A 19,418-nucleotide genomic window follows, 5' to 3' on the forward strand; every position below is an offset into this window, starting at 1 on the left:
GCGGCGTTCGGGGCGCGACGATTGGGCGAGGAAGGGGAACGAAAGGGGAACGAAAGGGACGAAAGGGACGGGCGCCGACGAAAGACGTCGGATAAGTTAAATTCGTGAATGAATGAATAATTAATTAAACGAGTCGTCGACGTCGCGTCCACGCTCACTTCTTGAGCGCCGCGGCGACGGCCTGGTCCGGGGAATCGTAGTCCTGGAAGTCCACGAACGCGGCTCCGTCGTTGTACGTGTTCGCCGCCACCACCCCGGCGCCGACGGCCATGAACACCACGATGAACAAACCCCAGTTCTTCACCGCGTCGCCCAGCTTCTCAAACGTCTCACCCTCCCACGGGTCCTTCTCCAGCATCTCCGGCGGCAGGTTATCGCTGTTCATGCCGTCGCCGCCGCCGGTCGCCCCGTCGCCGCCGGTCGCCTCGTCGCCGCCCGCGCCGCCCGCGAACGCGAACGCGAGCCCCGCGCGCCGGTCGCCGGTCGTCATCTCGCCGGTCGCACCCGTGGGCGCGAGCATGAACGCGTTCCGGTTTCGGGACCTCTCCGCCTTTGCCTTTGTCGCCGTTCGCGCCGCTCTCGCGTCCCGGACCCTTCGCGAGCACGCCGCCAGCTTGGCGTCCAGCCCGCCGGATGCGATGAGCGGTCGAACTCCCGGGTTCCCGTCGTTGCACCCTCCGACGCACTCGCCGGCGATCCACACCGACGGGATGCTGCTCCGTCCGGTGAGCGTGGCGAGCGCGGGGGCGAAGCCCGCTCCGCCCTCGGTCTGGTTCCACTCCACCGCCGTGAAGGGAACGCCCGCGTCGTCGAGCGCGGCTTTGGCGGCGGCGCTGAAGGGGCAGTACGTGGCGCTGAAGACGACGACGTCGTCGGACGCGATGAGCGCCCTCACCCTCGCGAGGGAGGCTTCCGGGTCGTAGGACGGGCCCGCGAGGATCTCGGTGAGACGCGTCTTGAGAGGGGAGTTGACGAGCCACGCGGGAGCCGGGTGCGCGACGAGCCAGTCGCCGACGGCGTCGTACGCCTTCGCGAGGGCGCCGGGAAGGCCGATCTCGGCGCCGGGGCCGTCGTCGGACGCCGAGGCGCGGCAAGGCCGCGACCGACGCGATCGGACCTCGCGACTCTTCTCGATCGACTTGGACGAGACGCCGTGCGGGGCGAGCGCGCCGGGGGCCCGACGATGACGGTGGCGCGTCACGAGCGGGGCGCGAGGCGCGAGGCGCGCGGTGACGGGCGCGGACGCCGCGACGTGCGACATGACGCGGGCGGGTGGTCGCGGGGGGAACCGGAGGGCGCCGACGGGGGCGCGCTCGACCGGCGGTGCGCGCGAACGAATGACCGTCGCTCGACCGTCACCCGCGCAGCCGAGCGAGCGCGACTGGAGTGGATAAAATCACATCATTTCGCCGCCGTCGGGGCACGGGCGCCAGAGTCGCCAGAGTCCGCAACGATGGCTTTCCCCGCCGTCGCGACCGCTGTCTTCGGCATCTATGCGTACGTGATGTACTGGTACTCCGTCCCCGGCGCGGGCTTCCTCGCCGAGGGCAAGCAGGACGTCGTGGCGTGGATCGGCGATCTGTCCGTGGCGCTCCCCGCCACCGCCACCGTCCTGTACCTCTCCATGTGCTACTTCGGCCCGAAGATCATGGCCAAGAGGGAGGCGTTCGAGCCGAAGGGGTTCATGCTGGTGTACAACGCGTACCAGACCGTGTTCAACATCATCACCGTCGCCATCTTCCTCGCTGAGCTCAACCGGCTGGGCGTGAAGGCGTGGGGCGGCCGCCTGTCGTGGTCCGATCCCAACAGCTTCTACATCTGCCTCGCCATCTGGCTCCACTACAACAACAAGTACCTGGAGCTCCTCGACACCGTCTTCATGGTGCTGCGCAAGAAGAACAACCAGCTCAGCTTCCTCCACATCTACCACCACTGCCTCCTCATCTGGGCGTGGTGGATGGTGTGCTTCGTCATCAAGAACAACGACTGCGTGGATGCGTACTTTGGCGCCTGCATGAACGCGGGGATTCACGTCATCATGTACTCCTATTACCTCATGGCCGCGCTGAAGATCAAGTGCCCGTGGAAGCAGTACATCACGATGGCGCAGATGCTCCAGTTCGCCATCGTCTTTGCGCACAGCTGCTACGTCATCTACGACGGGCACTGCCCGGCGATTCTGCCGTGGTCGCAGATGTTCGTGATGACCAACATGCTGGTGCTGTTCGGGCAGTTCTACGTGCAGACGTACACGAAGAAGAAGGTGAAGGCCAAGTAACTGACGTGTGGCCGATGGGTCGGTCGGGTCTATTAGAAGAGAGAGAAGAAGGGGGACGGACGCTATTACTCGTACCTCCCTCCTCCTCGCGAGTTTTCAACGAGCCACGAGCGGCGTGTATAGTATTTTGCGTCAAGTCTCCGAGTAGCTAAAACGCGCGTCACTTGACAGTTCATCAGAGAGGCTTGTTGACGCGGAAGAGGATGAACTGCCTGGACCGCCGCCGCTCGAACCCCTCCAGCCCGCACATCCCGGTCAGATCCCGCAGATCTTTCTCCCGCCAAAACTGGTTAAACGCGCCGCCGGTGCCGACGCCGCTGTTCACGAAAGCCTCGGCGAGGGGCGCCGCCGCCGCCTCCGCCCCGGCACCGAACACGTCCTCCAGCATCGACGTCGGGTCCATGAACGTGCTCGCCACGAACACGCCCCCCGGCCGAAGCACCCTCGCGACCTCGACCATCGCGGCGGATGGGCTCGGCCAACAGTGCATCGCCGCGCCCGCGTGCACGACGTCGACGCTCCCCGTCGCGAACGGCAGCCGCCCCACGTCCGCCCTGACGAACGACAGGGCGCCGTCCTTGACCGCGGAGCACGTGGCGTCGTCGGCGTCGCAGTACGTCACGGTTTGTCTCATCATGGAGGCCGAGTAATCGGACGCGACGACGTGGTCGAAGGCACCGGACGCCGCGAACCGCCGGGTGAACAAACCGGAACCGCAGGAAACGTCCAGGAGAACACCGCCGCCGCCGCCGTGACCCGCCGCCTTGACGTACTCCATCGCGTACTCCCACTCCGTGGACTCGCCCGGGAATCCCGCCCACGCGAAGCTCTGCCTCCATCCGTTTTCGTACACGTTCGCGATGGCTTCGGATTGGAAGAGCGTCGTCCCCGACTTTCGCAAAGGCGGGTCCGTGTACGTCCCGTTGGCGCCGCCGGCGTCGAGGCAGAGGTCGAGGATCTTGCCGTCGATCGTGGGGAACGTCCTGGCGCAGCACGCGCACGTCGTCCCGGCGACGAACGCGCGGAGGCATATCGGACACGCGAGCTGCGGGCGAGCGCGCTCGCGGCGATGGGTATCGTCGACGCCGTCGACGGCGGGGCCGACGGACGACGCGCCGCCCTCGACCGCGCGGGGCGTCGCGATGAGACGCGCGGGGGTTTGGCGGGATGCGCGCCTGCCGCCCGCGGGGGGGGCGCGGTTGGCGGCCCGCGCGCGGGGCGCCGACGGGGCGGTTCGGACGAGCGCACACGACATTTGCTGTCGACGTCGACGGTTCGTTGGGGGTGCCGTGGTTCGAGGGGCCTTCGCGACGTGCCTATTTATCTAATTCGAAGCATAGATGATCAGTTACAGATTTCGTCCGAAAGGAGAACCACGACATTCGTGCTCTCATGAATAAAACGCATACGATTTGACTCTATATATGGTTGAAATCGAAGAGTTAGGAAGCCCGTTGCTAAGAGATTTTTTTGCCAGCGTGGATACGGTGCGCAATGACGTCCTCCGGTAACGGGCCCTACCGCCCGTCGCGACAAGCAGCCGCGCGCGCCAACCGGTTCGTGACGCGACAGACCCGGTCCACACCCGCGACAGCACCTCGCACGGGCCGACCGACCCAGATGGCGCTCACCCTGACCGCCTCCCAGCCGGTCCTCGCGACCGGCAAGAAAACCCTACCCACCTCCTCGGCTCGACGCTTCGCGGGGGATCTCGCGCCGCTCCGCGCCAGGGCGTCCGTCAGGGCCGCGCGCCCGGGCCCCACCCGCGCGGGCCTCGGCGACATGCTCGTCCCCGAGGAGTTCCAGTCGCCTCTGAAGCGCGAGAAGCAGCTCGTCATGCCCGGCACCCCCGAGTTCCAGCTCGCCGAGAAGAAGGGCGTGGCGGGACTCACCGCCCAGCAGATCGCCATGTTCGGGCTCGAGGGCGAGACGTCCCCGATGCGCCCGACCGTGGATCCGTTCAACATCTCCGCGCGCGCATCGTACCGCAAGGAGATCCCCTCCGAGGAGTCCCCGCCCGCCAGCGCCATCACCGCCATGGCGGGCGCGGGATACAACAACGGCGGGTCCTTCACCATGGCGGCGGCGGGCGGCATGGCGGGTTCCGGCGCGGGTCCCCCGCCGGATCTCCCCTCGCTCCTGCTCAACGCGCGCATCGTGTACATCGGCATGCCCCTCCTCCCGGCGGTCACCGAGCTCGTCGTCGCCGAGCTCCTCTTCCTCAACTACGAGCAGGTTGACCGCCCCGGGTACGTGTACATCCACTCGCCGGGTTCCATCAACGAGAAGGGCGAGTGCGTCGGCGTGGACAGCGAGGCGTACGCCATCCTGGACACGATGAGGTACATCAGGCCCAAGATCCACACCGTGGCGGTGGGTAAGTGCTTCGGAAACGCCGCCATGCTCCTCGCGGCGGGCGACAAGGGGTGCAGGCACGCGCTTCCCAACGCGCAGATCATGACGCACCCGCCCAAGCTCAACCGCACGTTTGACACCAGCGTCAACGTGCAGATCAAGGCGAACGAGATCGAGGTGTGCGAGGACACGTACATGGGGTTCATGTCCGAGTTCAGCGGAAAGCCCATCGAGACGGTCAAGGAGGAGCTCGACAGGCGCAGGTACTTCACGCCGCAGCAGGCCATCGACTACGGCCTCATCGATCGCATCATCCAGAAGGGGACCGACGTGTTCGAGAAGCGCAACTACGAGGCGGAGCTCATGGCGGCGCAGGCGGGTCAGCGCGGTGCGATGCCCACGGGGCGTTAAAAGAAGGAACGGTTCCTTCCGTGCGTGTGTGTGTGTGTGAGGAGGTGAAAGAGGGAGAGGGGACCCGCGGGGTCCCCTTCTCGGGATGTCATGTTTTCCCGCGGCGGCGCCGGGGCGGGAGTTTAGTTTAGAAGCGGCTAAACGATGTAAAACGGTTTGATTGATTCGCACTAAACAGCGCGCGCGCGTGTCTGTGGTTGAGATACGCGCGTCGCGGCCTAAGAATGAACCTAATGATGCCTAATTGAGACGGGAGCGGCGACTTTCTTCCCCGTCGCTGAGAGCTCCAAATTTGATCAAGCCTCCCCTTTCTGTTCGTGTAGCTCGACCCGCTCGTACCCGTCCATCTCCTTCTCCCGTTCCTCCGCCTTCGCCTGTACCTGCTTCCCACGCTGATACACCGCGAACCCAACCATGCTGATCGAATACCCCACAACCTGCAAGAACGTAATCTCGCTGCCAAACACAACGACGCTAACCAAGATCACGACCGTGTTCTTCACCTGCCCGACGACTTTAAACGTGAGCGAACTGGTCGATTTAATCACCGCCAGCGTGAGCAGGTTGACGCAGAACCCTAAGAACGCGGCCGCGAGGTATTTGTGCGGCCGCCCGGTGATCTTCGCGAACCCGTCCTCTTCCTGGAACGTCTGAAACTCAAACAACATGATCCCCAAAACCAAAAACGCAAACGACGCCGGCGCCATCACGTACAGTCCCTCTATCAGGTCGAACCGTAAGTTCCCCAACAAGTACTGGAGCACCGCCATGCGGAACGCCTCGGAGAACTCCGACGAAAACATCATGATGACCCCGATCCACTGGAAGGCGATCTCCCCGTACGCCGCGAGCGCGGTGCCGAAGGTCAAGATGAGCACGCCGAGCACCGTCATCCGATGCGGCTTCTCCAGCGCAGTCGCCACGAGCACGATCATCGTGACGCACGGCACCGCGGCCTTCAGCATCTGGATGAAGCTGACGCTGAGGTATAGGTACGTGTAGTTACCCAGCGCGAGCGATATCGCGGCGAACGCTCCGATTGGTAAGATGTGCGTGCAGTACCACCTGGGCGAGATGTCGCGAGATTTGTCGAGCTTCACGTAGCCCGCGTTGACCATGACGCTGGATATGGTCCACGACGCGGCGAGCCTGGGTGGATTTTTGGCGCGGGATCGACGACGGTGAGCATCGTGTGTTGTACGTGCGCGGTGAACAGGGCGTTGGGAGGTTTTCGTCGACGATGGGGACGGGGTGAAGGGCTAGGGATGAGGGGCGGAGAAAAGAGGGCACTGTCGCCTCACCCCATGCTGCACAAGGTCATCGGGTAGTGGAAGCCGTCCTCGGTGAGCAGGTGGTTGTTGAGGAAGATGAGCCCGCTGCTGGCGCATCCCCATCCCACGATGTACACCAACGCCATGATCAAGTGTTTCCCCTCTTTCCTACCGCTCATCGTCGCCGTCGGTCGTCCTATCCGCCGCGCGCTGCTTCAAAATGAACGGCTGGAAACCTCGGCCCGACGACGATGGATCCGACGAGTTGATCGCGACTGCGGGACAGGAGCAGCCTCGCCAAAAGAGGCGCCCAATTTGAACACATCCGGGGGCACGCACGTACTCCCAGCGCGGTGTGCACGATGGTGCGGCTCACCGAGAAGCTCGTGCTGGAGAAGACGAAATGCACCAGCCTGTACGGCGTGCGCAACATCAACCTGTGGGGCTCCTCGCTCGACGACGTCGACGTCGTGCAGCGGATGCCCAACCTCGAGTCCCTCTCGCTCAGCGTCAACAGGCTCGCCTCCCTGCGGGTCTTCGCGCGGTGCCCAAACCTCGTGGACCTGCACCTGCGCAAGAACGACATCGCCGACCTCGACGAGGTCCGTTTCCTCGTCGGCCTGGACCGCCTGCGAACCCTGTGGTTGTGCGATAACCCGTGCGCGCTGGAGCCAAACTACCGTATGCGCGTCATCGCCATGCTTCCCTCGCTGCTCGTCCTCGACGGAGACGAGGTCACCCTGGACGAACGACGCGCGGCGGAGACGATGCCGGACGTCTTTCTCCCGTCCCCGGGTGCCGCTCGGTCGTCCCCGGAGCCGTCTCCGGGGAGCACCCGCGGGGATCACGACGACGCCAGAAGCGAGAGGACCGTCAACGCCGACAGGGCGGTGAGGGACGCAAACGCGCGATCGTACGAACTCGCGGCGTCGCGCCAGCTGGCGGGGCTCGGACCAATCGGGGGACACCACGTGCCGTCGCAACGAGCGGCGGACATGCCCCTCGGAAACGCGGGGGGCGGCGGCGGGGGGGCGAGGTCCGAGGCGGCGATGAGCCTCGCCGCGGAGATGGACTCTTCGAGGCACTCGCCAAAGGGACCGTCTCCGGGGAGGGCTTTCGCGGGTGGGAGAAACTCGAGCAACGTGCTGTACGCGGTGGTGGCGCTGCTCGGGGAGCTGGACGGGGAGGGGCTGAGGATCGTGCGGGGGGAGTGCGACGAGCGCCTGCGGGGGGGAAGGTACTGAGAGCTACCTACTTTGAGTGTCGAAAGACCAAAACTACGAAAAACTAATTTTAAGGGTTGGCAACCGCCGCGCCTCGCGCCCCCTCCAAGAACGAACGCTGCGCCTCCCTCGCGCACATGTCGTACGCCGCCACCTCGTTCCCGCACCGCAACGTGTCGGACTTGTTCGTCTCGTAGCACAGCCTGCACGCCTCTCGCTCCGTCGCGCAAGGCACGTCCCTCCCCTTCATCGCGTAACTGTTCGCGTGCATCTCCGAGGCGAAGTCTCGTACGCGATCCAGCTCGTCTCGCTCGTTCTTGAGCAGCAGCTGCCCGACTTGGGTGGACCGAACGAGCGCGTTTTCCAGTCCAGGGTGGGCGATGGACGCGTCGGCGATGAGCGCGGCGTTGTGGGGCGCGCGCGGGGCGCGGGGCACGAGCGCGTGCGGGAACGATCCGCTGCGGTTCAGAAGGGAGAGACGAGTAAGTCTCGACGACGGGACGACGAACGGGGGGAGGGCGATGGTCCGCACCTGACGGAAGGCGCGTCGGGGACGCCATCCTCGATGCCGTCGAGCTTCTGAATCAGCCTCTTGTTGATCTGCGGGCGGGAACGGCGGTGGGCGGAGGTGAGCGGTCCGATGGGTACGACGCTCGTGGGTAGGGTTCGCGCCGGCGATCGCCGGGGCGTTCCCAGGCGGTTTCTCACCTTGATGCCGATGCTTCCGTCGGGGTTTACCAGCGGCCGAAGCCTTTGCGTCGAGCCGGCGACGCCCATGTCCGCTCGGGGGTGGACGCGAGGCACTCGCGCGCGCGGAAACGGCGACGCGGGGCACGCCCGACGCACGATTTGGCGACATTTTTCGGCGAGCCAGCACTGGACGGTCATCGCCGAGGACTCTGATGAGGCGATCCGTTTTCGGCGCGACGCGTCGCAGCCGACGGCTTCGGACGGCGAACCGATTCGCGGACGCTTCGGAGATGCGCGAAAAAATCCTCTTACAACGCTGACAAACATAAAGTACAGACCGTGACTCGTCGCGGCGAGGCTGCGACGACGGTCGACGCGGCGCCGCGCGTCAGAAATCCAAATGAATCCAAATGACCAACAGAATCAGTTCTCCCCGCCGCCGCCCCCTCCTCCTCCCTCGTTCGTCGCCACCCTGGACTGCAGCAGCGCGTAGAACGGCCCGACTTTTTCCTCGGGGTTATCCTCGAACGCCCAGCCGAGCACCTCGCCGCACCGGCCGCACCGACACCGACGCGCGGCTCGAGGCGGCCACCATCGCGACGCGCGCGAATCGATCGCGTCGTCCACCGTCACCGTGGTCCCGTCACGTTCGTACACCCCCACGGCGACGTACTTGTCCGCGTAGTACAGCCTGTGCAGGTGCGCGCGATCCTTCTGCGTCTCCGCACTGCGCTTGCTCACGGGCGCGCGGCACTTGCCGCACACCACCGCCTTGTCGGGTTTGGGTTCCGATGGGGTGAGTTGCAGCAGGCGCTCGAGGCTTTCGCGCTTGTACATGGTGGCGTCGCGTTCCTTGTCGATGTCCCACGCGTCCTGCGGGGAGTCCGTCCGTTTCCACGACTTGTTCTCATTCACCCGCCTCTGCTCGTCGGGGTCCCAGTACTCCTCCCGTTTGCCGAAGCGCGCGGCGCCCCGCCCCGCGTCGCACCGCAGCGACGCCCCTGGCGATCTGACGCCGAGGGGACTGAGAGTCGAGGGGCGGGGGACGGGCGGCGACGGGACGACGCGCGGGGTCGGCCGGTGGGACGGCGCGCCGCGGCCGCGATTGAGGCGCGCGCGAGGGGAGATCGACGCGTGCGCGCGGCCCGCGGAGACGACGAACGCGACCATCGCGGGGGGAGGACGGACGCGCGGGCGTTTGAACCGCCGAGAATGTTTGCGCGGGAGAAATGCCAAGTTGGCGAAGATGTGTGACGCTGATGTGTGACGCGGTGCCCACCAGCCGCGCACATGTTCGCAGTCTGCAATTTTGGAGAAATAAATGTCGGTCGGTTGCCAAACGGAGCCAAACGGACACCATCTCTCGGCGAAAAGGCGCAGCGAAGAGTCGCGAGCCACGTGTGCGTCGAGCGCTCTCGCGGCGTCCCCCGGCCGTATCGGCTCGGACGGGAGGCGGCCACGATGACGGCGCACTCGCCGGACGCCCCGCCGGGCGACGACGACCCGCGGAGCGAGGGGTACGGCTACGGCGGTCGCATAGCCTCCTTCCGCGCGAACGAGTTTGCGCGCATCGACGACTCCGGCGTCGCCTACTGCGACCACGCGGGCGCGCCCCCTCACTCCGAATCGCTGGTGCGCGAGTCGCTGCGGATGATGGAACGCACGCTGCTGGGCAACCCGCACAGTGCGCACGACGCCGGGGCGCGGACCAAGGCGCTGGTGGACGAGGCGAGGGACGCCACGCTGACGCACCTCAACGCGCCATTCGGCGAGTACGCGGTGGTGTTCACGTCCGGCGCCACGGGCGCGATGCGACTCCTGGCGGAGGCGTTCCCGTGGTCCGCGGGGAGGTCGGAGTTTGCGTACACGCGGGGGAACCACACCAGCGTGGTGGGCGCGCGGGGATGCGCGATGGCGGCGGGCGCGAAAGTCTCGGTGGTGGACGTCGTCGCGACGGATTCGACATCCTCCGTCGGATCCTCGGGAGAATCAAAACTCCTCGACGACGACGACGCCGAACGCGGCTGGCGCGTGACTCGCAGCCACGAGATCGTCCCGGAAACCGCGGACGGCGTCCACGGGGATCGAACCCACGCGCCTGTACGCGAAGAACCCGGCGCGTACCACTCGACGAACGGCGCACGCCCCGTCTCGCACAGCCTCTTCGCGTACAGCGCCGAGTGCAACCTCAGCGGCGAGAGGCGGCCGCCGACGGTGGCGCGGGCGTTCGTGAACGGCGAGAGGGGCGCGGGGGGATCGGACGAAGCGCATCAGACGACGCGCTGGTGGACCGTGTGCGACGCCGCGAAGGCGTGCGCGCTGGCCCCGCCCGATCTCTCCGCCGCCGACGCGCCCGACTTCGTGCTCGTCGCCTATTACAAAATATTCGGCTTTCCCGCGGGAGTCGGCGCGCTCGTGGCGAGGCGTCGCGCTCTGGAGGTGCTGACGCCGAGGTACTTCGGCGGCGGGGTCGCCGCGGGGGTGGACGCGTGCGAGGACTTCTTCGTCAGGCGCGACGGAGCGGAGGGGTTCGAGGACGGCACGCTACCGTTCACCGCAATCGCGGCGATACCCGCGGGCTTTCGGTCCCTCGCGCGGCTGGCGGAGGATCCCCCGGCGCATCACGGGGACGGGGACGGGGACGAAAAGTCGGCACCCGGGGATGGGGATTCGACCCAAACTCGCGCAACAAACCGTCGGGGAAGCCGCGAGGGTGCCGAACGCGCCGACGCGCACGCCCGCGCGGTCGCGGCGCGCTGCGTCACGTCGCTGCTCTCCCTCAAACATCGATCAAACGGCGCTCCCGTCGTCGTCGTGTACGGCTGGTCGACGACGGAGTTGAACGCAGCGACCGGGCCGGGCGTCCGCGTCGGGTCCCCGCTCGGCGTCACCGGCCAAGGACCCACCGTGGCGTTCAACGTGCTGAGTCAGCACGGGACGCACGTCGGGTACGCCGCCGTCGAACGAGCATTGGCAGCGTCGGGCGTCCACGTCAGGACCGGGTGCTGCTGCAACCCGGGAGCGTGCGACTACTTCACGAGTCTCCCGCTCGCTCGCGCGTCTAAAACCGCGGACGACGACGGGCCCTTAAGGACGGGGGGATGCGGGGGCGACGCCGACGGTGACTCACCGGCCGGGATGGGAGGCGGTCGTCCCGGTCGCCCGCGCGCGCTTCACGCCGCGGGTAAGGTGTGCGGCGACGGCGTGGACGTGGACGACGGCGGCGTCGCCACCGGTGTTTGCAGGGCGTCCTTCGGGTGGTGCTCGACGTTTGAGGACGCCGACGCGCTCGTCGCGACGATCGCCGAACACTTCGTATTGGAAGAAGATGAACGCGTCGTCAACACGGAAGAGGACGAACGCGTCGCCTCACCTTCGACGGAACCTCGCGCACTCACGCCGACGGCGATCGTCGCGAGCCTTTGCGTGTATCCCCTGAAGAGCGCGGCGGCGTTTTCGCCCCCGTCCGGTTCGTGGCCCCTCGGTCCCAACGGCCTCCTGTTCGACAGGGAGTGGGCGCTGGTATCGCCCCGCGGCGTCGTCCTGCATCAACGAACGTGCCCGCGTCTCGTGAAGCTGACGCCGGTGATCGACGTGGACGCCGGGGTGATGCGCGTGAGCGTGCTCGGGGAGCCGGAGCTCGGTCGGTGCGAGGTCGCGCTTGCTGGGGGATCGAACGGCGGCGGCACCGGCGTGAGCGTCCGCCTGTGCGGCGAGGACACTCGCGTGACCGTGGGCGACGACGACGTCGACGCGTGGTTCACCGCCGCGGTCGGCGCGCCGTGCTCATTGGTTCGTCAACGCGCGGGCGCGCGCCGATCGATCCGACGAGCCCCCACAGACGCAGACGACGACGAATCGCAATCGCGTTCGCCGCCCACCATCGGGCTCGCCAACAGCGCGCAGATACTGCTGGTGAGCCAGTCCAGCGTGGACCACCTCCAGGGCTTGGTGGACGGACGACGACGACGCGGACGGGGGGCGGTCGAGGCGGGCGGGGGCGCGAGGGGCACGACCGTTACAGCGACCGTTACGAGCGCTAACGAGTCGAGCGTCGAGGTGGAATTTGTCTCGCGGTTTCGTCCCAACGTCGTCGTCTCCGGCGACGCGTTACCGCCGTACGACGAGGAATCCCCCGCGTGGACGTCGCTTGAGATTGGCGACGCTCCCGGGGGTGGGGGGGGTCAGCCGGCGCGCGCGCGGCTTCGCGCGGTGCGACCGTGCGAGCGGTGCTCCGCGGTCGGTGTTGAGCAGACGAGCGGCGAGCGGACGGCGGAGCCGATGCTGTCGCTGTCGCGGTTTCGATCGGGCTCGCGGGCGGCGGGCGGGGGCGGCGGTGGGGTGACGTTCGGGGTTCTGTTCGACGTGGACGCGGGTGATGGTGCGGGGTACGGGGTGTTGAGCGTCGGTGACGTCGTGCGCGCCGTGGGATGCGCCGCGGCGGCGACGGCGGCGTGACGTGGACTGTTTAGTCCTTCCTGTTGTCCCATTAACCTACTGGCAGACTGGTATCGAAACCGATCTGCCACATGCGAATCCAGCGCGATCCGTTTTCACGAACGAGCCCACGTCACACTGCCGCATCCATCGCGTCGCTGGCGGGTCGGAGCGCTGGAGGGATGAGCGCGTTGGCGATGTCGGGCGGGATGGCGGCGTCCGGGAGGTACGTCGCGTCTCGTGCGGCGCGGCGCGGGGCGAACGGGGGGTTCGCGGGTGGGGTGCCCTGGAGGGTGCCGATCGTTCGTGCTCGGGCCAAGAGGGCATTTTTCGCCCCCGTGGCGGCATCATCCGCGCGTTCCCGTCGCGGGCGCGTCTTGGACGTCGCGACCCGCGCGGTCGAGCCCGAGGCGGTCACCGTGGACGACGACGATCTCCTCTTCGGCCTGCCCAAGCGGGACGTCGGAGAGCCCCTCGCCATCCTGCTCGCGTCGCAGTTCGTCCTCTTCATCGGCGTCGGCGCGCTGTTGCCCGCGCTGCCCCTGTACGCTCAGAACATCGGCCTCTCCGGCAGCGCCAACGGCATCGTGCTCTCCGCCCCGGCGCTCGCCATGCTCCTCCTCAACCTCCCCGCGGGGAAGCTCGTGGACTCGTGGGGCCGGAAGCAGATGATGATGGCGGGCATGGCGGTCATCGCGCTCTCGGACCTCGCCACGAGCCAGTGCAGAACCGTCGCCGCGCTCATTCCCGCGAGGCTCGCGCTCGGCGCCGGACGCGCCGCGGCGGAGAACGGCGACAGGGCGTACCTCGCGGACCTCACCGACCGGTTCCCGTCCGCGCGGGGCACGATGAGCGGGTCGCAGCAGGCGATCCAGGCCTTGGGCCTCGTCATCGGGCCCCTCATCGGAGGGAGAGCCGTCGAGGCTTTCGGCGCGCCCACGGTGTTTTTGCTCATCTCCGGCGCCGCATTCGCGTGCACGGGCGGGTACTCGCTGCTCCCCGACATCAACGTCGCCGCGGAACGCGAGGAGGAACGCATCGCGCTGTCGATGGACATGAGCGCGGAGGAGGAGGAGGAGATGGAACGCGAGCTGGAGGCGATCAAGGCGAAAAGCGACTGGCGCGTCCTCCTCGCATCCGACAGGCAGCGGGTCATCACCGCCGCCGCCGCGGCGAACGCGCTCGGCTTCGTCGCCAAGCTCACGTGCATCCCGTGGTTCGCGACGCAGGCGCTGGACGCCACCCCGGCGCAGGTGGGCGAGCTGTTCAGCGTCACGGCGCTTCTCGGGATGGTGTCGGCGCCGTTGTCCGGGATCATCGCGGATAAGATCGGGCTCAAGGCTGTCGTGGTGGCGAGTTTGGGTATGTGCGCGGCTGGCCTCGTCGTGGCGCAGGATTCCTCGAATTTCCACGAGCTGCAGCTGTGCATCGGGCTGTGGGGCATGGGCACCGCGGCGGCGGGCCCGGCGGTGAACGCGCTGGCGCAGGAGAGCGCGCCCAGGGGCGGCGAGGGCGAGGCGTTGACGCTGCCAAAGACTGCCGGCGATGCGGTGTTTCTCGTCGGGCCGGTGTTCCTCGGCGGGTTCGATGATTTCCTTGGCAGCGCGGGGGCGTCGTTGGACATCGTGGCGGGTGCGGCGGCGGCGGCGGCGGCGTACGCGCTGGTGTCCCTGAAGCCCGTGGGCGAGGAGGACGGGGACGAGTGAAGGTTTACTAACCCTTAGTGAGGGCGAAAACGCCCTGCTGAAAGAACTTCTTCTCATTGACGACGAGGTGCACCCCCTTCGTCGTTCACTACTTGCACGCGCGGGATGTGGCGGTCGCGTCGGGCCGTCGGGGAGGTACTCCGCGCCGCGGCGCGACGGTCGGCGGGTCCGCGATGCCTCCATCGTCCGGATCATCTCGCGTCGGCGGCGGCCACGACGCGCGCCCCGCGTCGCGTCGACATCGATGCCCGACGCCCATCGCCCGGTCGCGAATCTCGGCGCGACTCGCTCGCGTCCTCGCGATCGTTCTCCGCGGACGCGTCGCCCTCCTCTCGCGGCGCGTGTTGGTCCTGCGGCGTCGCGACGACCGCGTCCGACCTCTTCTTCTGCGGCGGATGCGGCGGCGTCCTCCCCGCTCTCGCCGAGGGCGACGACGTCAACGGAAGCCTCCTGCTCTTCAGGGTGCTCGGCGTCGACCCGCCGAGGTTCGCCGTCTCGAACGACGAGCTCGAGCGCGCCATGAAGAACCTTCAGAAGACGTTACACCCCGACAAGTTCTCCACGGCGCCGAACGTCGCGAGGGAGCACAGCGCGGACCAGGCGTCCCTCGTCAATCGAGCGTACGCCACCCTGCGAGATCCGCTGAGGAGGGCCAAGTACATGTTACGAGCGTTTGGCGCGGGCGTGGCGGAGGAGTCGGGGATGGGCGACGAACAGGGCTCGCCCGCCGGGGACACCATAGATCCGACGCTGCTGATGGACGTCATGGAGACCAGGGAGGCGATCGAGCGCGCGGGCGACGACGCGAGCGCGCTGGGCGCGATGGCCACCGCTAACGACGCCGCCGAGCATGAATGCGTCGCGGCGCTCGGAGCCGCGATGGACGCCGGGGACCTGGCGACGGCGAGGAAGGAGACGGTGCGGCTGACGTACCTGGTGCGGATACGCGACGAGATCAAGCGCAGGCTGCCGCCGGGGTGAGACGCGGGGCAGGGGAGCGACGGGGGGGGAAGGGGAGGCGCGCGATGAGGCGATGGATCGATCCGTCGAGAGTTGAAATAAAACACCACCCGCGCTCGTCATCCGAAGCCGCCGTGCAGGCCGGTGCTCACCGACGCGCCCGCGAGCGCCGCGATGGGATCGTCCCCCCTTCCAGAGGAGCTCCACTCCCGCCCGTCCTCGGACGAGGACGAGGACGAGGACGAACCCCGCCGGCGCCGCGGACCGCCACCCCCGCTCGGACCCCCGCCCGCGTGTCCGCCGAGCCGAAGTTCCCGCATCCTCTCCGCCTCCTCCGCCCTCGCGCGCCTGTCCTCCGCGGACCTCACGTCCTCCACCACGCGCTCCACCCGCCGCGTCCTGCGCTCCAGGGTCTTGTGGTTATCCTCCAGGGCGGCGACGCGACGGGCGACGCCGGCGGACTGCCCGTCCGATCCCACGACGATCCTCTCCACGTCGCCCTCGAGGTCCCGCACCCGCCGCGTGAGGTCGCCAATCTCGCCGCCCTCGGGGGGACCGGACCCACCCGTCCCGGTCGGCGTTCCGGGACTGTTGGAGTTACCGGGGGTACCGTTCGCGAGCGTACCGCGGATGTCCTTCAGGTGCGCCCCCACCGCGGTGTGCAGCGAGGAGAGCCCGTTCGCGAGTCGATCGACCTCTGGCCGTATCGCGTCCACCTCGACGACAGCCGTCTTGGCATCGGACGCGGCCCTCACGGCGACGTCGGTGACCTCCGCGACCCGTCGTTTGGCGACCGCGAGCTCCTCCTCGAGCCTCGCGATCCTGTCCTTGAGCTGCGCCACCTCCAGGGTGGAGGATCCGAGCTCGTCGGACGGGGATCGGCGCGGGGACGCGGGCGACCGGGCGGTGGGCATCGGCGATCCGGAATCGCCTCCGTTCATGAGGCGCGCCTCGTGGTCGCGCAGGATGAGCGCGAAGCCCTCGATGGCCCGGCGCACGGACGGCGTGACGTTGTACCAGTCGTTGTCGCCGACGACGAGGTCGCGCATGTTTATGAAAGCGTCCACGGAGGGAGGGAGGGTCCTCCCCTCGTCCCGAGCGAACGACATTTCCGCCGGATTGGTCAAAACCAACAACCGATTCTCGGGCGGGAGCTCAAGCGGCGGCTGCTCGCGACGCTCGCGGACGCGTTCGAGAGGCTACGATGGACAGACGTGGCTCCCCCGCGACGCAAAGGACGGCGACACGCGCGAACCCTGCGACCCGAGTGCGGTGCGGTGACCTATGACCGACGGCTCGCCGGCAACCGTTGGCAAACGCGAATCAAATTACGCTCCCGTCATGGCCTGTTCCATCACCACTTCACAATGATCTGCCTGGCTGGACTGTGGACTGGTGGACTGCGTTGTACGAAGGTAAAGCTCTGTGTTGTCTGTGTGTTGATCGACCTCCTCACTGAAAAAATGTCTGGTATTCTACCGCGGCGGGCTCTTCACGTTGTGCTGCCCCGCGAGCTGAGCCTCGAGCGCCGCGATCCTCCTCAACAGCTCATCCTCCCTCCTCGCCGCCGCGTCCATCAGGCTCGCGGAACCGTCGGTGACGCGTCCCCCGCCGCCGTTCTTGGAGTGCCAGCCCGTGGCCGCCATGGCCTCCTCGAACGCCTCCTCCAGGTCCGCGATGAGATCGTCGGCGTCCTCGATGCCGGCGCTGATTCGCACGAGGTCGTCGGGCAGGCCGCGAGCCGCCCGCACCTCCGCGGGGATCGACGCGTGCGACATGAAACACGGCAGCGAGATGAGCGACGAGGTGTTACCGAATGACACCGTGATCTTGAACAACTCCGTCTTCTCCACCACGATTTTGCTGAGGTTGACGTCGCCGGTGGCGAAGGACAGGATGCTGCCCGTGCCGCTGGCCTGCGACTTGTGGAGGCCGTGGCCCTTGTTGGACTCCAGCCCGGGGTAGTTGACGTAGGTCACCGCGGGGTGAGCTTCGAGCCAACGCGCCATCTTCATCGCGTTCTCCTGCTGCCGCTCCATGCGCAGCGCCATCGTCTTGATGCCCCTCAGCGCCAGCCAGCAGTCGAACGGGCCGAGGTGCAAACCCTCCGCGTTCTGGTGGAAGTAGATGTCCTTACCGAGCTGCTCGCCCTTGACGGCCAGGATGCCTCCGGTGATGTCGGATTGGCCGCTGATGAACTTTGTCGCGGAGGTCATCGAGATGTCCGCTCCCAACTCGAGAGGCTTGGCAAACACCGGGGCCATCATGGAGTTGTCCACGCACACGAGCGCACCCTTGGCGTGCGCCATCTCCGAGATTCTGCGGATGTCGGTGATCTGCAGCCGCGGGTTGGTTGGAGACTCCAGCATGACCATCGTGGTTGGCCCGGATTCGATGGCGCGTCGAACCGCGTCCAAATCGTTCATGTCGACGTTGACGACTTCGATGCCAACCTTGGGCACAACCTGCGCCAAGAGACGCGAGGTCCCGCCGTAGATGTCGTCGCCGGTGACGATCCGCTCGCCGGTCTTCACCAGCCTGGTGACGCACATGAGCGCGCTCATGCCGGAGGAGAAGGCAAACGCTCTGTCGGCGCCCTCCAGCGCGGCCATCTCCTTCTCGAGTAAATCGCGAGTGGGGTTACCGGACCTCGTGTAGTCGTAAGGGCCGTTCTCCGTGGCGGAGGGCTGACCGAAGGTGGCGGTCTGGTACAGCGGCGGGTTGGTGGAGTCGAACGGGTCGTGGACGTGCGCGGCGGGATGCACAAGCTTCGTCGCCATCGACCACTCGTCCCTGGACTTTTTCCTCCCGCGGGCAGCCGCCGCGGCGCCGCCGGCGACAGAGGCGCCGTAGACGGGCGGCATGACACCGCCCTGCCACTGGGACGCGAGGTCTTGGAGGCCCGCCCACAGGTTGCTCTCCACGTCGATCACGCCGGACGCCCTGGCCCTGGCCGCGACGCCGTCGCCCCGCTCTCCCGGTAGCAAAATCTCATCCACGTCCGGCTGGCGCTTCGCCGCCTTGACCCTATCGGTCACCATCTTCGCCCTCCGCTCGAACTCGTCCTGTCCCAGCAGCTTGGGGTCGATGGCCACCACGAGGTTGCCCCAGTTCTTCGCCGCCATCTTGTCGGTCACCGCGGCGCCCACCAAGGGTCCCGCCAGGAGCTCGACCATGAGCGCCAGGTTTGAGGACTTGTACCCGCCGTCAAAGCCGACGATGGCGCCGCCGTCGATCGCCGCGTTGGGATCCTCCGTGATCTTACCCGCGGAGTCGATGGCGACCCCGTGCGGGATCTTCTTCCCTGCGGTCCTCGCCTCCAAAAGCCCGAAGAACGAGTACGCGCTGGTCGCCATGTCGAGGACAACCGGCTTTCCCGCGGTGGGAATGCCGACGCCGATGGGGTTGGTGCCAAAGATGGGCTGGATCGCACCGTTCGGCGCCACGAACTCGGGGCTCACGGCGAACACCATCGCGATGAGACCCTCCTCCGCGATCTTCTGCGCGTAGTATCCCAGCGCGCCGGTGGACGTGGACGTGTTGTTCGTGCCGCAGATGCCGAACCCGTGCGTTTTGGCCTTCTCGATGGCAATGTCCATCGCCTTGTGGATGACCACCATGCCCGCGTTTTTGTTGCCGTTGAGGCACGCGGACAGCTGTGTCTCGTGCTCGATCGCGATGGGTGTGCACGCCGGGTCCCTCGCGATGCCCTTCGTGGTCACCTTGATGATGCCCTGGTTGTTTCCTCTCAGTTGCGCGTACATCATGACGTCAAGCAAGATCTGAGTCTCGACGTCATCGTAACCGTAGGTCTTGATTGCGCGTCGGCACGTCTCGGTGAGCTCGGTGATTGGCACGGACACGTTCGTGGACGCGGGCGACGACGCGGGCTTCTTGCCGAAGAGCGCGCGCGTGACCGGCGCGGCGGACCTGCCCCGGGGCGCCGGGGCTGGGAGCGCGTTTGTCCTGACCTTGACCCTGCCGCCCTGGAGGAAGGACGCCGCGCGGGAGAGCGGGGTGGCGCGCGCGCGCGCGGGCGCGATGTCGCCGACGGAGGATGATGACGCGCGGGTCCTGCTCGCGGCGG

At 67.2% G+C, this 19,418-nt stretch overlaps 15 protein-coding genes across 15 annotated transcripts; 6 read left to right on the top strand and 9 right to left on the bottom strand.

Annotated features, from left to right (window-relative positions):
• Positions 1 to 154: 154 nt before the first annotated feature.
• Positions 155 to 490, bottom strand: MICPUN_104108 (predicted protein; the record flags this gene model as incomplete). The annotated part of the gene is made up of 1 exon (XM_002506140.1): positions 155 to 490. One exon carries the CDS (start codon positions 488 to 490, stop codon positions 155 to 157), a length of 336 nt encoding a protein of 111 aa, XP_002506186.1.
• A 174-nt stretch (positions 491 to 664) lies between these two features.
• MICPUN_74414 (predicted protein) lies at positions 665 to 907 on the bottom strand (the record flags this gene model as incomplete). The annotated part of the gene is made up of 1 exon (XM_002506141.1): positions 665 to 907. A coding segment is annotated over one exon (243 nt), but the record flags the coding sequence as incomplete, so codon positions are not given.
• Positions 908 to 1,504: 597 nt separating this feature from the next.
• MICPUN_88101 (predicted protein) lies at positions 1,505 to 2,278 on the top strand (the record flags this gene model as incomplete). The annotated part of the gene is made up of 1 exon (XM_002505931.1): positions 1,505 to 2,278. One exon carries the CDS (start codon positions 1,505 to 1,507, stop codon positions 2,276 to 2,278), a length of 774 nt encoding a protein of 257 aa, XP_002505977.1.
• A 175-nt stretch (positions 2,279 to 2,453) lies between these two features.
• MICPUN_64106 (predicted protein) lies at positions 2,454 to 3,533 on the bottom strand (the record flags this gene model as incomplete). The annotated part of the gene is made up of 1 exon (XM_002506142.1): positions 2,454 to 3,533. One exon carries the CDS (start codon positions 3,531 to 3,533, stop codon positions 2,454 to 2,456), a length of 1,080 nt encoding a protein of 359 aa, XP_002506188.1.
• An 839-nt stretch (positions 3,534 to 4,372) lies between these two features.
• On the top strand, positions 4,373 to 5,044 carry MICPUN_88302 (predicted protein; the record flags this gene model as incomplete). Its single annotated transcript, XM_002505932.1, has 1 exon — positions 4,373 to 5,044. The coding sequence occupies one exon, from the start codon at positions 4,373 to 4,375 to the stop codon at positions 5,042 to 5,044; it is 672 nt and encodes a 223-aa protein (XP_002505978.1).
• Positions 5,045 to 5,436: 392 nt separating this feature from the next.
• On the bottom strand, positions 5,437 to 6,473 carry MICPUN_70318 (Drug/Metabolite transporter superfamily; the record flags this gene model as incomplete). The annotated part of the gene is made up of 2 exons (XM_002506143.1): positions 5,437 to 6,193; positions 6,346 to 6,473. Coding segments are annotated over 2 exons (885 nt in total), but the record flags the coding sequence as incomplete, so codon positions are not given.
• Positions 6,474 to 6,686: 213 nt separating this feature from the next.
• MICPUN_76603 (predicted protein) lies at positions 6,687 to 7,088 on the top strand (the record flags this gene model as incomplete). Its single annotated transcript, XM_002505933.1, has 1 exon — positions 6,687 to 7,088. A coding segment is annotated over one exon (402 nt), but the record flags the coding sequence as incomplete, so codon positions are not given.
• A 469-nt stretch (positions 7,089 to 7,557) lies between these two features.
• MICPUN_109482 (predicted protein) lies at positions 7,558 to 8,158 on the bottom strand. The gene has a single exon (XM_002506144.1). It carries the CDS (start codon positions 7,807 to 7,809, stop codon positions 7,609 to 7,611), a length of 201 nt encoding a protein of 66 aa, XP_002506190.1. The 5' UTR covers positions 7,810 to 8,158; the 3' UTR covers positions 7,558 to 7,608.
• Positions 8,159 to 8,651: 493 nt separating this feature from the next.
• On the bottom strand, positions 8,652 to 9,398 carry MICPUN_104114 (predicted protein; the record flags this gene model as incomplete). The annotated part of the gene is made up of 1 exon (XM_002506145.1): positions 8,652 to 9,398. The coding sequence occupies one exon, from the start codon at positions 9,396 to 9,398 to the stop codon at positions 8,652 to 8,654; it is 747 nt and encodes a 248-aa protein (XP_002506191.1).
• Positions 9,399 to 9,518: 120 nt separating this feature from the next.
• Positions 9,519 to 12,686, top strand: MICPUN_64112 (predicted protein; the record flags this gene model as incomplete). Its single annotated transcript, XM_002505934.1, has 1 exon — positions 9,519 to 12,686. One exon carries the CDS (start codon positions 9,519 to 9,521, stop codon positions 12,684 to 12,686), a length of 3,168 nt encoding a protein of 1,055 aa, XP_002505980.1.
• A 176-nt stretch (positions 12,687 to 12,862) lies between these two features.
• Positions 12,863 to 14,371, top strand: MICPUN_64113 (major facilitator superfamily; the record flags this gene model as incomplete). The annotated part of the gene is made up of 1 exon (XM_002505935.1): positions 12,863 to 14,371. The coding sequence occupies one exon, from the start codon at positions 12,863 to 12,865 to the stop codon at positions 14,369 to 14,371; it is 1,509 nt and encodes a 502-aa protein (XP_002505981.1).
• Positions 14,372 to 14,476: 105 nt separating this feature from the next.
• MICPUN_64114 (predicted protein) lies at positions 14,477 to 15,352 on the top strand (the record flags this gene model as incomplete). Its single annotated transcript, XM_002505936.1, has 1 exon — positions 14,477 to 15,352. One exon carries the CDS (start codon positions 14,477 to 14,479, stop codon positions 15,350 to 15,352), a length of 876 nt encoding a protein of 291 aa, XP_002505982.1.
• A 98-nt stretch (positions 15,353 to 15,450) lies between these two features.
• MICPUN_64115 (predicted protein) lies at positions 15,451 to 16,440 on the bottom strand (the record flags this gene model as incomplete). The annotated part of the gene is made up of 1 exon (XM_002506146.1): positions 15,451 to 16,440. The coding sequence occupies one exon, from the start codon at positions 16,438 to 16,440 to the stop codon at positions 15,451 to 15,453; it is 990 nt and encodes a 329-aa protein (XP_002506192.1).
• Positions 16,441 to 16,806: 366 nt separating this feature from the next.
• On the bottom strand, positions 16,807 to 18,111 carry MICPUN_96733 (cystathionine beta-lyase; the record flags this gene model as incomplete). The annotated part of the gene is made up of 1 exon (XM_002506147.1): positions 16,807 to 18,111. One exon carries the CDS (start codon positions 18,109 to 18,111, stop codon positions 16,807 to 16,809), a length of 1,305 nt encoding a protein of 434 aa, XP_002506193.1.
• A 186-nt stretch (positions 18,112 to 18,297) lies between these two features.
• MDH lies at positions 18,298 to 19,194 on the bottom strand (the record flags this gene model as incomplete). The annotated part of the gene is made up of 1 exon (XM_002506148.1): positions 18,298 to 19,194. A coding segment is annotated over one exon (897 nt), but the record flags the coding sequence as incomplete, so codon positions are not given.
• Positions 19,195 to 19,418: the final 224 nt, after the last annotated feature.

Source organism: Micromonas commoda, chromosome 14 (genome assembly GCF_000090985.2).
Source record: "Micromonas commoda chromosome 14, complete sequence".
Taxonomy (NCBI): domain Eukaryota; kingdom Viridiplantae; phylum Chlorophyta; class Mamiellophyceae; order Mamiellales; family Mamiellaceae; genus Micromonas; species Micromonas commoda.

Coding starts and splice junctions, on each gene's coding strand:
- MICPUN_109482 (XM_002506144.1), bottom strand. CDS start 7,809: ATGCACGCGAACAGTTACGCGATGAAGGGGAGGGACGTGCCTTGCGCG.